The sequence below is a fragment of the Ostrea edulis genome, chromosome 2 (genome assembly GCF_947568905.1).
Source record: "Ostrea edulis chromosome 2, xbOstEdul1.1, whole genome shotgun sequence".
NCBI classification, from domain to species: domain Eukaryota; kingdom Metazoa; phylum Mollusca; class Bivalvia; order Ostreida; family Ostreidae; genus Ostrea; species Ostrea edulis.
The window spans coordinates 38,763,346-38,779,391 of record NC_079165.1 but is presented as its reverse complement, the minus strand read 5'-3'; the positions used below and the strand labels follow the sequence as shown (position 1 = coordinate 38,779,391).

Sequence of the window (16,046 nt, the reverse complement as noted above, 5' to 3'; positions counted from 1 at the left end):
CAATACCTTCGTAGTCACTGTTTGTGGTGATCAGGTCTTCCAACAGTCTGTTGGAATTCCCATGGGCACAAATTGTGCTCCTTTGTTAGCTGACCTGTTTTTATATTGATATGAAGCAGAGTTTATTCAAAATCTTCTACATGAGAACAAAAAATATCTTGCTATGACCTTCAACTTGACATTAGATATATCGATGACGTTTCATCTCTTAACAAGAATCATTTTCATTCATATCGCGATTCGATACATCCCTGTGAACTCGAGATGAAAGACATCACGCAGTCCTCCACATCTGCTTCGTACTTAGAGATTCTATATTGAACATGGATATCAAAGCAAACTAACAACTCAACTTTATGACAAACGGGAAGATTTCATTTTCTCCATCGTCAACTTCCCATATTTTTGTAGCAATATTTCATTATTACCTGCATATGGTGCTGATATCTTTCAACTGATTCAATACGCAAGAGCTTTTACTGTGTATGATCAGTTTTTAAAATCAAGGCAGGCTACTGACAAACAAGTTGATGTTACAGAGGTTTCAGCAGTATCGTTTAAAATCAGCATTTCGCAAATTCTATGGTCATCATAATGATCTGGTTTGCCCATATATCCTATCATTGGATCAAATGTTGTCTGACCTGTTTCATACCGATTGTTTAGCTGTTGTTGGCACATTGATTTTGACTACGGATTACTCCGTTTGCTAGATCAAGAGATAGGGCTCACGCAGGTGTGACCGGTCGACAGGGGGTGTTTACACCTCCTAGGCACCTGATCTCACCTCTGGTATATCCAGGGGCACGTGTTTACCAAATTCTCTATTTTGTATTGTTTATAGGAATTATGAGATTGATCAATGTTCGTTGTCTTCGCATTCCATTACTAATAGAATACTCAATAAATTCAAGAGAAAGTTATAAACTTTCGATGTGCACAATAATTCTTTTAGAGAGAGCAACTACATGTATATAATTAGAGATATATTCAATTCAACATATCCACAATTGAATTAAGGATCTTTTAATTGAATTGCTGCTCTCTTTAAAAGAATTGATGCACGCATTGATTCCTTTTACAAACGCATTGTAAATAATTAAAGACATCTTTTAATTGAATTAAAGTGATCATCAACTCATTTATACCGCGCTTCAAATTAAGTTTTTCGAGCAATAATCCCACCACACTTATCAATTTTTCCTCTCATCAATTGAAATAATGCGCGCATCAATTCATTTCTTGTGCGCAATAATTGAATTTATGATATCTTCAAGATATCGTCAATTATTTGAGTTTATATTAATTTGGCGCTCCATACACACAAGGATTACTTCATTGAAGAAAGACCCATTGCGTTTAATAATTTAAATGGATGGGACTTGAAATATGTGGTTTGGGGGGGGGGGGGGGAGAGACCCCCCCCCCAACAAAAACCAGGGTTTAAAATGGAGGAGAGTCGTTATTAAAGGATGAAACCCTTATTGAGACTTCTCCCCGGAAGTTTGGCTCTAGAGTGGGACACTCAACCCCTAGAGGGCGATGCCTCTCTTCGAAAGTCTGGCTAATGAGATTCACTCGAGAATCCTAGATTCTAGAGTGAAATTCTTCCCATAGAGAAGGCATATTTCGGAACCAGCCTTCCTCTTGGCCAAAATGATCTCTGTAATGAGACCGGCCAAAATGATCTCTGTAACGAGACCGGCCAAATTGATCTTTGTAATGAGATCGGCCAAAGTTGATCTCTGCGTCTGGAGTGTGATTCACTCTAGAACTAGCCCATCCCCCACCCCAAAGTGTACATCAAAAGTGAGACTCCAACCCGGAAATCTGCCTTTCCACACAGTGGATTTTGTCTTTCACCATTTCACTGGATCTCACCAGGGTAGGTTTGTATGTATTTGCTCACTAGAGTAGTAAGCTCTAGTAATTTCTGAATTATAGCGATTTCACTGAATGACCATTTCTGAGTTCACTCACATATATTGTAAATTCAAGAATGAATAGTGTTCTGGATTGAGAATTTTGATGAGTATGTCAGAGTTATTGTTCTTTGTTTAGTACATTATCCATGTGTGAGTTATCTCTCTTGTCTGTTGCCGCCAAATTGCTCCTTTGTTTTGTTATTCTTGCAGGAATTTTCTTTCTGTAGGCCACCCACGGTGTAAGTTGAATGTATATTTAAAGTACCTATACCTTTCGTCAGTTGCACATATTAGAATTTTGTCATTCTGATGCATATATCTTATGTGTTTGTATCACATTGTAAATGTATGGAAACCCATAGTGACATTGTCCTGTTGCTTTATATTTGAGCAGATATAACTCATCTAATTTACATAGTTAATGACATTATAGTTCTAGCTAATGACGGTATTGTTTGACAAGGTTTATTTTATTGTTTGGTAAATTTCATACACTTATTAGGTGAATTCATGTTCAAATGTTAAATCTATGGAAAGCAGTTCTTGTAATAATTTTCTATAATGTACCTTATTTTTTCTTGTAGCCTTTTACCACACTCAGACATTCACATTTGTCTCTCAGCCATTTGGAGAGTTACAATAAACGGATTAAGGAGGTTATACTATCCGTTTTGTCCTTTGTTCCATTGGAAGGCGGAATAAATAGTGCTTGATATCAAAGATCAGGACACAGGATTTTGAAAATTCAACTTTTTCAATTATTTCCCATGGCCAGGAAATTTCTTTTTTCATACATATTACTGAAGGTGAAATTTGCCAGTTTCCTCGCATTTTTGGTTTATTTGCACAGCTTTGAATTTGAATTTGGCTGAAATGGCAAATGATAATTTAATAAAGCATATATCTTCAGTGCAACATTTTAAAAAGATTAAAATATCTTTCAGAGAAGGAATTTTGACCTTTTTGGTCGCAAGAGTATCCTCAGTACCACAATTTTTATGAAAGCCGCAGTGTAACAATAGCAGACAATAATGCTGCAATGTTGAATAATATGCAAGTAAATGAATAACTATTACTCTCGAGCGGAGAGAGTTTCATCTCTTATATTACGTATTGTGACATTTGAACTCTACCCAAGTAACCCTACCTGTCTTGTAATGACACTGCGTATGTGTCAGTTTTCAAGCGATGGGTATGATTGGTTGGGGGTATTATACAAGGGAGTAAGAAAGTACCCTACTAACTCGGATACAAACCGAAGTCGCCTGTGAATGTTCTTTTTTAACTCCCACGTACAATACTCAAACCAACCCCAACTGATACATGTGTAGTGTCATTACAAGACCGACATATTGCTACCACACTAACCCTCGAAGTAGACAGGGACGACTTCGGGTTCGTACCTAAGTACCTCAAATTGCTTAAGTTTAAGTACGAACTCGGGCTACCCTACCCGAGTTGCAACCGAACAGAGAGAGAGAGAGAGTTTCAACTGTCATAATTTTGACGTATTGTGACATTTAAACTCTTTGAACACGTAAATCATCCATAGGTCAGAGTCAAATTACCTCACGCACACATGGTTGCTATGAAATTGCTACAAATTCTGTGTTTGTGCAATCACAACTATTATAATATGAAACCAAACGGGATGTACATTATGTAAGAGACCTCGAATTCGTCCAATAACACAATTGTAGTCTTGATTTTTTAAAAATTAAAATGTTATGCTAATTTAAGTTGAATTACACAATAGGGCTTTAGTTTCTCACACTTTCTTTTAAAATATTCATGTTTCAATATAGAGAACAATAATTTCTGCAATGTGTAAACACGTCCCTCCCTATTCCGCAGCTGGTAATATCGAGAAGCAAGTGTTGTAAATTCCATTCTATCTTGCAAATTGAGATACATGTAACACCCGTTTTTGGAAATATTGTTTAAGCTCCAGTACATTTAAATTGTAAAAATATGGCATGATTTTAATCTTCTTCCACTTGGAACGACCTTGAAAGAAGCCAGGAATTATTAGGGATATCAAAATGCAGGCGTGTATAACATTTGAGGGAAACGATGGTCCGGCAGTAACTCAAAACTCTCCTATTACCTCGACGGGTACATGTATGCTACAGACGCGGAAAAACTAGGGCCTCATTATTGCGAAAGATACGTTATCTAGATTTAGTTCATTATTAGACCCCCTCTCCCCTTCCTTCCAGTTTTGGTTTCGAAGTTTAGAGTTGAGAAGATCTTCAAAGAAGGCCGTTTTGATCTAGAACAAAACTTACCGCAGCGATTGGGGGAAGTAAACTGTCTCAGTGTCTGTCTAAAACTATGTAGTTGTAAAGTGAGCCATCCCCGTGAAGTTTCGCTCTATGTGGAACTTCCTTGCAGCCTGTCGGACTCCAGAGTATGACTTCCCCTGGGGGGAGTCTCACTCTAGAGCTAGACTTCCCCGGATGGGTGGGTGGGGGGATTCCATATCACCGACAGAAGGACATGTCTTGTTTCCATGACAACCAAAAGAAGATCGCAATTGTTAAAGGTTTCTCAATCCAATACTTGGAGGTCTCATCAAATTCCTATACACCTCATTTCAAAGTTAATGTTTAATTTCTGCAGAGAATTGCTATTAAAGCTTTGGACAAATAAGTTTTATCAACGTTAGAAAATTTGCTGCACTTATTGCAAACAAATTATTTAAAGGCAAGAGACAGGTCACTTCGCACATACCTTGCCACAGTCTTTGTTTGAGCATTCAGTGATTCACAGCTCTCTAGTAATATGAAACCAAGTCTTCAATAAAATATTTCAATCTAAAGACACACATTTAAAAAAGAACCAGGATGTAAAAGAGAAGTTTTTTTTTATTCATTGTTAACGGCAAAAAATTAACTTATATCGTTTAAGAAAGATTTATAACTATCTTATTGAAAAATGCATGACGTTCTCAAGGTACACAAAGTTTGGGATAATGATAAATCTAATTTTCGTTGCTCTCAGTAATATGATCAATTTCTTCATGAACAGTAGAGAAGTTTTAAAATATAAATTTCAATCACAAAATCTAGATTTCCAAGAACATTCTATTTCTCAAAGCACTAAAATTTGAACTCACGAAAACACGTGTTTCTATAGTACACATTTCACCAGAAAGTTCACCAAGCACGTCTTCAAAACATTACCGTTTAATTACAAAAGAGACGTGTTCTACTATCAAATATTTAAGACCGATTTTCATAGATGTTTGTCAATATTTACAGTATTTTTTTTATGTCACTAGTACTATTACTACGAGGTAGTTCTTCAAAAGAGAAGAGTAAATTGTTTTTTAATCACATGAATTAACTGTAACCGGTAGTCACCAGTTAGATGTACTCTCTCTCTCTCTCTCTCTCTCTCTCTCTCTCTTATGTTGAATTGAAACTTTTGTTTCGATTAGAGTTATTATTTCGACACTAGCAAGTAAATTTGAAATTAATTCTGTTGTCTTACCCATGGCTTCCCGGAAGGTCATCACGAACAGTAGCAATGAAATCAAATGTAGCTCCATGGTCTTATCTGTGGTTAAGTCCTCACTGTGTCTTCTGTGTAAGATCTCACCAAAGCATCACATTGACATTACATGAAGTTGTTTCCGTCATATAAAACTGTTAAAGAATCGCCATCAGCTCTGTATCTGTTTTGTATGTTTAACAATATTATCAATGTTAAAAGTCTTTCAACATTCTCGTTCCATTTAAATGTCGAGAAGAATACATGTACATGTTTCGAATTAAGTGAACAAGGGTTCACGCGGGTGTGACAGCCTCCTAGACACCCGATTCCACCTCTGGTGTTTCCGTGGGGGTCTTTATTTGCCCTCCTTCCAATTTTGCATTCTTTATAGGATTTATGAGATTGATCACTGTTCGTTATATTCATCGTTCTTCATTTTGTACATGGTAATATGCAATGTCCACAGTATACATGTATTAATAATTTGTAGAAAAGTTGGCGCCTTAATGAAAAACTATACAAGTAATACATGTACCAAACTTTCACCCTCAAACTACATCCCCAGATCTCAGACCACGGAGGGTGTATGAGGTTTGGGGACAAACAACCCCTTCCCAATGTGTTACATGTGATGCTGTCATGTTGCAAACTGGGCTAGAACCTAAGCGGAGAGTACCCTAACAAAACCTGTGTCCTACCCCAACCATTCACTTGCAATTCAATAAAATTAGTTCAAATCAACCAATCTGACTAAAATGGAACTTCATAATCTGAACCCATTTTTGAAAATAACGAATACCAATCCGCGCCGACTTCTGATTTCCATGCGCGGTTGATTTTCGTCTCTGTTCATCAGCTCTTAATTAATAATTAAGCAATTTCGCAGAGTTTGAAGCGCCAAATTAACATAAACTCCAACTTTAATCATTTGGAGATTGTGCACAATACACGTAAATAAATTGATGCGCACATCAAATCAATTATTATTCCCATCAATTAAATTTTCACACGAATCGGCTTAATTGATGAGAACAAAAATTACTTTGATGCGCGCATCAATTCAATTCCTGAGAAAAAATAATTTATTTGATTGCGCGCGTCACAGTATTGCGTGAATGTCCGAAAATAACACTTGGCGAATTTCCTAGTGCATCTCATACGTCAAGGAAAATTCCTAGCCTTTCTGACTCTGTAAAAAAAAACAACAACCAGAAAATGCATCTCGTACCACAGGCAATGATATCGCTTAGGTTCGAATTTACTATTGATATTAAATTCGAACCCTAGCAATATGATTGCCTGTGTCTCATACACCAAAGAAAATTCCTAGTCTTTCTGTTTGTGTGTTAAAAAAACAAAACAAACAACAAATTTTTTTTTTAAAAAACCCCAAAAAACCACTCACCAAAAAGCACATCTTCTCATAAGAGCCACTTCAACCCTGCGAAGTGAGGGGAAGTGATGACTTCTTTACATGATTTAGAATTTAACCCGTGAAAGTAGTGTCATTGTTTGAGGGGACTTCATCGTTCTTCAGTACATCTCTGACCAAGATGGCGAACATGGGCATATTCCGTCCGTGTGCTATCGATAAATCCGTTTTTATCATATGTACAATATGCCCCGTGTCTACTCAAATAATTTATCAGAACATTCATGAATATCACGGAACTTTTACCGAAAATATGAAGAGAACCGCATGTTCTGAGAGTGTGGAAGCGTGTGGGAATCAGCTTTATCAATGTGGCATTCAAAATCAATTATCTGTAGACTGCGCGGTGTACAAAAAGTCCAAGTGCTACAGAGCAAATGTGGGATTCGCATTCAAGAATTAGAAATGAACGTTTCAGAGTCTTTCAGCACAATCAGTTCCTTAAACAGATCCGGTTACAGGTAAATCTTAAACTTCAGGATTGCGAAAATAAACTCAACGCAGAGAACAAAGAAATACATGTAGCTACATTAAATAAATCCATTCATATTTGTAATCGCACATCAAATATTACAAATATGAATTTTGCTCTGAATACCACAAACCAAACATTGTATCGAACAATTGAAGATTTGTGGTACCTTCACATTCACGGATCTTTCTTACGAATCCTTATGTATTTGTTTTAAGAGTATTTACGAGTATATACTGGCCATTTACGGTTTATTACGAGTTCTTGCGATGCATTAACGGCAAACATTTACGATTCTACGACATTTTACGAGCTTTTTAGGAATTGTTACGAGTATATTACGGAAATTTACGATTTAGCTTAGCTTTTACGTGTAAATAACGTGTTGATTACGTGCTGTTACGAATAGTTAGGAGTTGGTTACGATTGTTTACGTTTTTGACTCAAGAGCAGTGGCGGATTTAAGAAGGGGGGGGGGGACCCTAAAATTTTCAAATTTAAGGTAAATTGCGGTATCTTGTTTAGAAAAATGTACTAAAGGATAAAAGCAGGAATTTCTTCCACTCTCGAAGAAATAAATAACAAAATCTTTTGTTTTCTTGAAATACTGTATTGGGAGAATTTTTTCTTCTTCTAAAACCCTTACAATTTGCGTCATTTTTATTAATTTCACCTTATTAAAAATGATAGAAAATAGTACAAATGACTAAATAGGAGACATAATTCAAGCTCTATAAAACCTGTAAAATCCAGGAGCTTCCGGGGACATCGCCCCCTGGGCCCCCACCAGGGCTTCGCCCTGGACCCACTGTGGGCCTCAAGACGGCCCCCAGCCTCATAAAGTGGCACCCCTGTAACCACAATTCCTGGATCCGCCCCTGAAAAGTCTTCGCAATTGGCTTTGTATCATCATTCGACAAACTTACATTACTTGGAACAGCATGTATGTATATTGTATGCAAGATGTGTATCTTCTTTGATGTCTTGATAACAACTGAAAGAAACTGTCAGATTTTGCGTCTTTTATACCTTTCCTTAAGATCGTGTATATACGTAAACATCGTCGCAAACCACGGGTTATTGTTTCATTCTATTTCACAAACTTGGAAGTTGTTTATGCCAGAACTGCGTCAATTCTTCTCAAAATTACACTTAATGCCGCTGACATCGTCGCAAACCACGGGTTATTGTTTCATTCTATTTCACATTGTGGTGTACATGATTTACCTCAGGATAAGATTTTCGGGACTTCAGTTTGAGCAATAGTCCCTCATTGCCGGGATCAGAAATTGCGTCCCCGACGCCATGCTTGCTATTATTGGCCAGTGTAAAAGTTGCCCCTGCGCCGTGGAGACCCATCACCAGTTTCTCAGGATGGACCCCAAGTTCTAAATATTTGTTCATTGTCCAATTCTGAAAAAAATGTATTATGAGTTATGTAAAATTATTTGTACATGTACAGTATGTATTGGCTTAAATATCAAGTCGAATTACGCCATAAAATGCGTGTTGAGAAATGAAAACACAAGTAAAGCTTTTTAAAAAAAGCTTGCCGTCTTTAGCAGCAACTCTATAGAGCGAAGTTGAATGATTGAATTGAGCTAAAATAAATAATCTCACGGACATCATGCCTACAAAGCTGTGTCCTGACTCCCATTGTAAAAGTTTGTATTTATGAAGGGTATATGTACTGGAAATCAAAATCACTGTTCCTTGTATAAAGCACTGATTAAAGCCTCTATATCAAATGAAACTGAGATTTTCAGTGTGCATATCAAAATATTTATTTTTCAACAAAGTTATGAAATAAAACAAACTAAAAAGATTTAAATTGCTCAAATTTGCATAAAAATTATTCTTGCATATTGTACAGTACACTGCTTTAGAAATTAACCAGGATAAAGACCTGAGAATATTGTAATAGTTTTGCCAAAAATTACATCATAAAATACATAGAGTTTGATGGAAAAGATTAATAATTGTTATTAAAATTTGAGCAATTGTAAGGGGAAAAAATATTCTGAAGGAATAGGATAGTTTTAGAACAGATGTGTTGAAAAAAACAAAAACTTTAAGTTTACCTGATACAGACAGTCTAACTTACAGCAGGGGTAATTTTAAGCAACATAATATGTAATGAAATGTTACTATCCTATTCCTTCTTAAGATTAGCAAAGTTCTCAAATGCCACTGATAATACAAACAAAAATCGTTGCATTGGAATCACTGATTGTCAATTGAAATTATCCCAAAACACAAGCAATCAAAACAAAAAACGGCGAGTTTTTATGTTTGTATGCAAAAATGAAAACATTGCTGTAAATGAAGTAACCATAGAAATGCTTTGTATTAGTTGCTTTTAAAAAAGTAATGTGTCAATTTCATGAATTGCATTTTTCTTTTTAAAGATTGAAAAATTGTTAAGTCATACGAAAATTAGAACACCAGAAAATTATCTCCCTTGCCTTGAAGAGCATTTCAACCAATGAAATGTTTGTTTAGGACATCTCCAGGTTTAAAATTTCACGAGTGTGGATATGTGATATGCACACAAAACTGATGAAGAAATATCATGGGTACAAACACTCGATGTTTTAAATCTATACAATTATTAAAGCTGACATGAATTAATAAATACGTACACCTTTCTCATCTTATCCGCCATATTTCTTTCAGGTAGCCTAATTTACTCTACCCGTATATACCCCAAATGTGATTGTCACACCTGAGTGATTTTTCTAGGTGGACTCGACCAGTGCACATCTCCGATAGTAATATATAGGGAATGAGAAACAAATAAAATAACATTTTAAAACATTATGCTTTGCTCAAAATTACAAAATATTGATTGTATACTAATGCAACATTCTGGAAGTTTAGATAAGTTAGACAAAAATGCAAAAAAAAAAAAAAAAAAAAAAAAAAAAGCTTTTCTTGCATAGTTGTAAGTGCATGCATGCAAGTATTTGCATTTTGTAATAAAATAAATGCGGATAAATCATTTGTGAATTACATACTGATAGAATGGAATAGGCAAAGAGCATAAAATATATTATTTATATCAATTCTTGCAAAATAAAGGTGCATGCCATATGCATAATATGCAATGCACAAGGTATAATCGCCAAAAAAAGTATCAAATCGGGCGCCTATTCAACAGGTATCGGAGATGTGCACTTACCGAAAATATTAGATTCTCTTTATTCTGATAAATCCACGAAACAAAATGATAAACTCCATTTGTATCTCGTTAGAACTTTACAACACGTTCTCATTCCATTATACAGACTGCGACACACTTCACCCGTGCCAAACAGTGTGTCTTCAATCAGGGGAGATGTCAGAGTCGAAAAATTTTCCTGTATTGAATGCTTGTCTGGTCGAGGTTTTGCAGTTTATAGAAATGGGGAATCTAATATCTGGTTGGATATATTGCGTGCACAATTCAAAATTTCTCGATGATCATATACAAACTTGGATATACAAATAAGGGAATAATGATCGAAAATATACATCTGTGTGAAAATGCGTTTATAACATTTGCAATCCATAAAAAACAGTTGATTACACAAAGACACATATGAAAGGAAATTTATAAACGAAAATATAGTTTTGTTGTCTCTTTTGGAACCACATAATTATTTACGGTCTCTGTATGTCCATATTCATTGAGAGAGAGAGAGAGAGAGAGAGAGAGAGAGAGAGAGAGAGAGAGACCGTCCTACTTCGATTTATAATATACCATTTCATAGAAGGAAAGAAAATTGATCACTTATATAAATGTAAGCTTTCAAGCATTAAAAATGTCCAGCTATTTAAAAATTTGTGATTGACAATATATTGGAAACTTACAGGAGTTGATGCTTATAATTGAATTCATGACAAATTTAAAAAAAAAATTAGTTGGAACTGTGCATGTAGAAAATACTGACTTTGTATGTTAGAATAACGGGCAAAAAGTAAATTGTCAAAAAAGTGGGGAAAGCAGACCAGCCTTCCTGCCCACCCCAACCCCCTGTTTTCGTGCCTGAAACAACATATCAATTCGTGTTGAAAGAAAGGCGTATATCTACATTTCATTAAATTCCAAAGGAGCTCGAATTTATGTGTTCCCCTATTAATTATTTTGTATGCAAGATTCGTTCCCAAATTTAGAATCATGCTTTCAGTCAGAGCAGAAATGAATTCACTTTGAAGTGCATCTAGTTTGAATGCAAATGTTGGGTTCCTTCTTTTAATTTCATCAGACTCATTAGAAACCCCTCTCCCAAACTATGCAGCTTTGTTTTTATTGATATCTAAATCGGTATAAATGAATCCGGATATAAATTATATAACGTTTTTTCGTGATCATATAGATATTGATACTGATAATGAAAAAAGAAAATGTTTATACTCTTGCCTTCTGCATATCCTACTAATGCATTACAGTATATTGACATTGTATCATATCAAATAAAAGCTCAACACGAATTTTACTGATTTATGCATACTAACATCTTATCGAATACATTTGAATTTGAAATTTCTACGTACAGCGGTATGGCCATTGCGCCAGATCTACGAAATGAAAATATTTATGAATAAATTACACTCAAGCCTCAAAGTAATCATTATGGCATGTTACAGAAACGTTAAAACACACAAATGCTATAGTCCTGCAATGCATGCATGCGATTTTTCTGAATACATGTATTTATGTATTCATGAATGAAGTTCCTACGCTTGAAAATATCTTGGTCTTTATGCATTTTGTTTTGTGATTTTACTTTACCATTCCTTACACTGTGTAAATGAAGGAAAACTTGGTAAAGGGTGCAATTCTACATGCACCATACAATTAGTATACATGCATGTGTTGCAAAACAAAATGTACATGTAATAACCAGACATGTATCGTCATTTTTCATGAGGGGGGGGGGGGGGGGGGGTACAACAGGGGAAAAAATGGAAAATTGGATTCTTCAAAATTTCTTGCCATTCAAAATAATAATTAAAAAAGATGAACGAAAACAGCAATAAAATAAAACAATTCACCCAAACAAACCAAGATGTTTTGTCCGATGTTCAAAGTCCTAATGTGGGGTGAAGGGTTAAAGAGTCTTTTACTTTGACTACCTCAATAATTTCCTCCCTATACTTCATTTTCTTCAGTCGTTGGGGGTCGGATGGGGTGGTTAGAGTCCTCAACTATGAGTGCCTCATATCTTCATTTTCTTAATTGGTGGTGGTGTGTGTCTTCTACTATTATATCAGAACTTTCAAGCTGGGGTAAGTGGGGGAGGGGTTGTCACTCAATGTATCTTTTATTTGCATTACAAACTAACAAAAAATGGATATTGTTATTAAAGGTGGGTGACAGACACTCTTGTCCTCTCCCCTTGATGTTTGATAACGACGCAAAATGTGATAAACTCGATTATTACATTTTGCATTAGTACAATTTGCGTCGAGTTCGACGCAGAATGTAATAACGCAAAATGGCATAGATATAAAAGATCTATTGAGCGCCAAATTAACATAAAATGAAGTAATTGAAAATAACATTATTTAAAAATATGTTTAATTTTTAATTAATGCGTGCTTTAATTAAATGAATCAAATAAATCTGTGTTATCAATTAATGAGAGCAATATTGAGTTACTAGTACTGTTCTCTTTTTATTGAATTAACGATATCATTTGTCTTAATAAGAGCACGATTATTACAAGATCATCGGTTCTCTCTCTCTCTCGTCGTTATCTCTCTCGTTGTTCTCTCTCTCTCTCTCTCTCTCTCTCTCTCTCTCATCCCATACACTCGCACAGTGTTGTATATGCAAATTTATGTACCTAAATGATTTCATGATTTATAAATCTGCAATACTCTGACCAGTAAATCATATGGTATAAGGATTCATGCACAATACAGGGTAAATATTATACTCTGATACTTCCCCTGATTGAAGATAACTGATCGGCACGGGCTAAGTGTGTCGCAGTCTGTACAATGGACAATGTTGTTTACTGTTGGAATGCGAATGGAATTTATCGTTTTGTTTCATGGATTATGCAAATAAAGGGAGTTTTACTACTACTTAGAGTATTTTCGACAAGTGTACACGTACATCTGCGGTCCTTTACAGATATTACGAGTAGGCCCAGGTAAATAGTCGTCCGCATTCGATGAGTTTTCATGGCGAGCATACATGCCATTTTTATAAGTACAGTAGTATTTATGTCTTTGCCTTTTACTTGAAGTAATTGTAAATGGTATAGATTGTATACTCTTTGCTTATTCCATTTTATCAATAGATAAAAGATGAAATATTTCTCCGCATTTTTGTATAGTTTTGACGTATTTACTGCAAATGTACGCACGTTCACGTAAAGAAAAGGCATTCTATATATATTTATCCAAATATATATACATGTATTTAGAATGATTTACTACTGTATGATATGTTTATTATAATTTTGAGCACTGCGTGGTGTTCCAAAACGTGATTTCATTTCTTGATGTCCTATGAATTAGTATCGGAGATGTACGTGTTACCTGTCGAAGCTACCCGCACAGGTAAATCGAAGACACTGATGTGAAGTGAAGCGTAGCAAAGCTCGTCCCCTTATATACCATGCGAACCCCGATACATATAACAATAGAAATTCCAACTAATATGGCGGATTAGCAGAGAAATATGGCGAACATATAGAATTATACTATATTTATTAATTCATGTCAGCTTTAAGTGTCAACAATGTTAAGGAAATTGTGTACTTGATCCTGGCAAATACATTTCTAAGGCTTTTGAAATTAGGCATATGTTTTGCATATTATGGTCATTCTCCATTTACAAGTGCATTTAACACTGTAAAATTTTCACACAAATGTGTCTTCTGAGCTATCAGTTTTCCTTTTTCATGATAATGTAACGTATTTACATTTGAATTCTGGGATCGTACCTGGTCAATTCCAGGGTTTGGGGTATTCAACAATAATTAATTTACACTAATTGGTATGATTTTAGTGGACTGCCAAAATATACAAATATGTCCTAACCTTATCTAGGTTAATTATCATCAAACAGAGAATCACTATATCAACCAGAGGCAAGCAACGATAAACTGGTAGTGCTAACTTAAAATGTAGAGCCCAGTCGCCCTCGGATTACCCCCATATACTGTAGGACGCCTTATTCAGGACGGACAGTATATGTGGTAGCCCTTCAACCACTACACTCACTGTAGGATGCCTTATTCAGGACGGACAATGAATATAGCGGCCTGGACGACGGTCTGTTCAGCCAATGCGGACGACACCAAAAACGAATTATGGCTAGCCTCTGTACTGGAGGTCAACCTCTTCGTGGAAGGCCAGACTTCTGATGGCCTTCCAAATTCACTCTCTAACCGTAAGAACAGGCGAGGAATTGTTTATCATGAATACTTTATTAGTACCCATACTCTCGTCCTCTCTACTTGGCTGGGTCTTCTATCAGAATGACACTGACGACTGCGGAGTCTCGGTATTTATACACAAATGAGATCACGTGATGTAAAGTGACTAATTAAGAACTCCGCATGGTCGTACCTCAAATATCCGGAATCATTACAATAATATATTGTTCACATACTAAATCTGTCTTCAGATGGAAGTCTTGAGCAATAAAAAAATATAGATTGGAGAGATTTCCTGATTTCTTTGCATTAAACCCAGTTTCCTACAAACCAGTCTCTTTAGCCTTGTGGTTAGGGCGCTCGCTTCACAACATGGAGTCAAACTGAATACGTGTAGAAAGTGACTGTTCCAAAAGTGAACACCAAGTACTGGTTTTTGGATATAAACTAAACATCAGAGGTTCCATCGTAAAGAACCCTCCCTTTTACTGCCTTTAGCGCTATACTAAATTCTAGGCACAGCTGACATTTGGACCTGCGCTCTTTTCGATAGACTCCCTCTTTTTAATGTGCAAAACAAAACTGATTGGAAATAGTTCCAGTAAATTTGTGAATTCTTTGTCTCTTGTATTAATTTTTGATCACCAATGTGTGTGTGTGTGTGTGTGTGTGTGTGTGTGAGAGAGAGAGAGAGAGAGAGAGAGAGAGAGAGAGAGAGAGGCGGTGCTGTATCCTCACTACACAGGTTTACTGAGTTAATCCGGTAAACCAGCTGTGTACTTAAAAAAGTTTGATAAAAGAGTAAAACGGTATTGGAAATTGAAAGATAGAAAGAATCCATTAATTCACAGGAAATATTTCTTATTTATGTTTTGGGGTTTGGATCAACTTACTAAGGAGTGTTGGTCCAAACGTCAATGAAAATTTTTTGATTTGGACTTTAAATAACACACAAACTACAAACACCAACACTCAACAGACCTTCCGAAGACTGCCACGCGTTAATATTTAAGAAATAAATTTCACATTAAAAAAAAAAAAACGTCTCTATGAACTGTGAACGCTTCATGAAAAACATGCCGGCGTGAAGCGTTGCAGTTCATACCATCATATACTTTCAAAAATGAAATTGATTTCTTATATTTACATCCTACTTTTATTTCTGTCGGAATTCCAAGCCATTAAAATAAAATTTAGCAAGTAGTCATGTATTTATACGCACATTGTTTACAACTGCGACAAGAATGAAAAGGCGAAGGTAACAAAAGTGATCGATTTCATAAATCCAGAGAGAATACAAAATTAAGTAATGGGCAAACACGGATCTACCCCTGGACACACCA

The 16,046-nt window shown here is 35.7% G+C and overlaps 1 protein-coding gene and 2 long non-coding RNA genes across 3 annotated transcripts in view; 1 reads left to right on the top strand and 2 right to left on the bottom strand.

The window, feature by feature from the left end:
- The window catches only part of LOC125679144 (von Willebrand factor D and EGF domain-containing protein-like), a 31,987-nt gene extending 26,295 nt beyond the window's left edge, over nucleotides 1-5,692 (bottom strand). Inside the window, exon 1 of the mRNA XM_056153940.1 lies at nucleotides 5,421-5,692. Coding sequence (XP_056009915.1) covers nucleotides 5,421-5,478 — 58 coding nt within the window. The 5' untranslated portion in view covers nucleotides 5,479-5,692. The remainder of the gene's footprint in view (nucleotides 1-5,420) is intronic.
- Nucleotides 2,081-2,835, top strand: LOC125681010 (uncharacterized). The gene is made up of 2 exons (XR_007372131.2): nucleotides 2,081-2,164; nucleotides 2,510-2,835. It is a non-coding gene; the product is annotated as an uncharacterized LOC125681010 (long non-coding RNA).
- Nucleotides 5,693-8,334: 2,642 nt separating the features above from the next.
- Nucleotides 8,335-14,895, bottom strand: LOC125681780 (uncharacterized). Its single transcript, XR_007372321.2, has 2 exons — nucleotides 14,549-14,895; nucleotides 8,335-8,740 (listed from the first exon to the last, which is right to left on the bottom strand). It is a non-coding gene; the product is annotated as an uncharacterized LOC125681780 (long non-coding RNA).
- Between the last annotated feature and the right edge of the window lie 1,151 nt (nucleotides 14,896-16,046).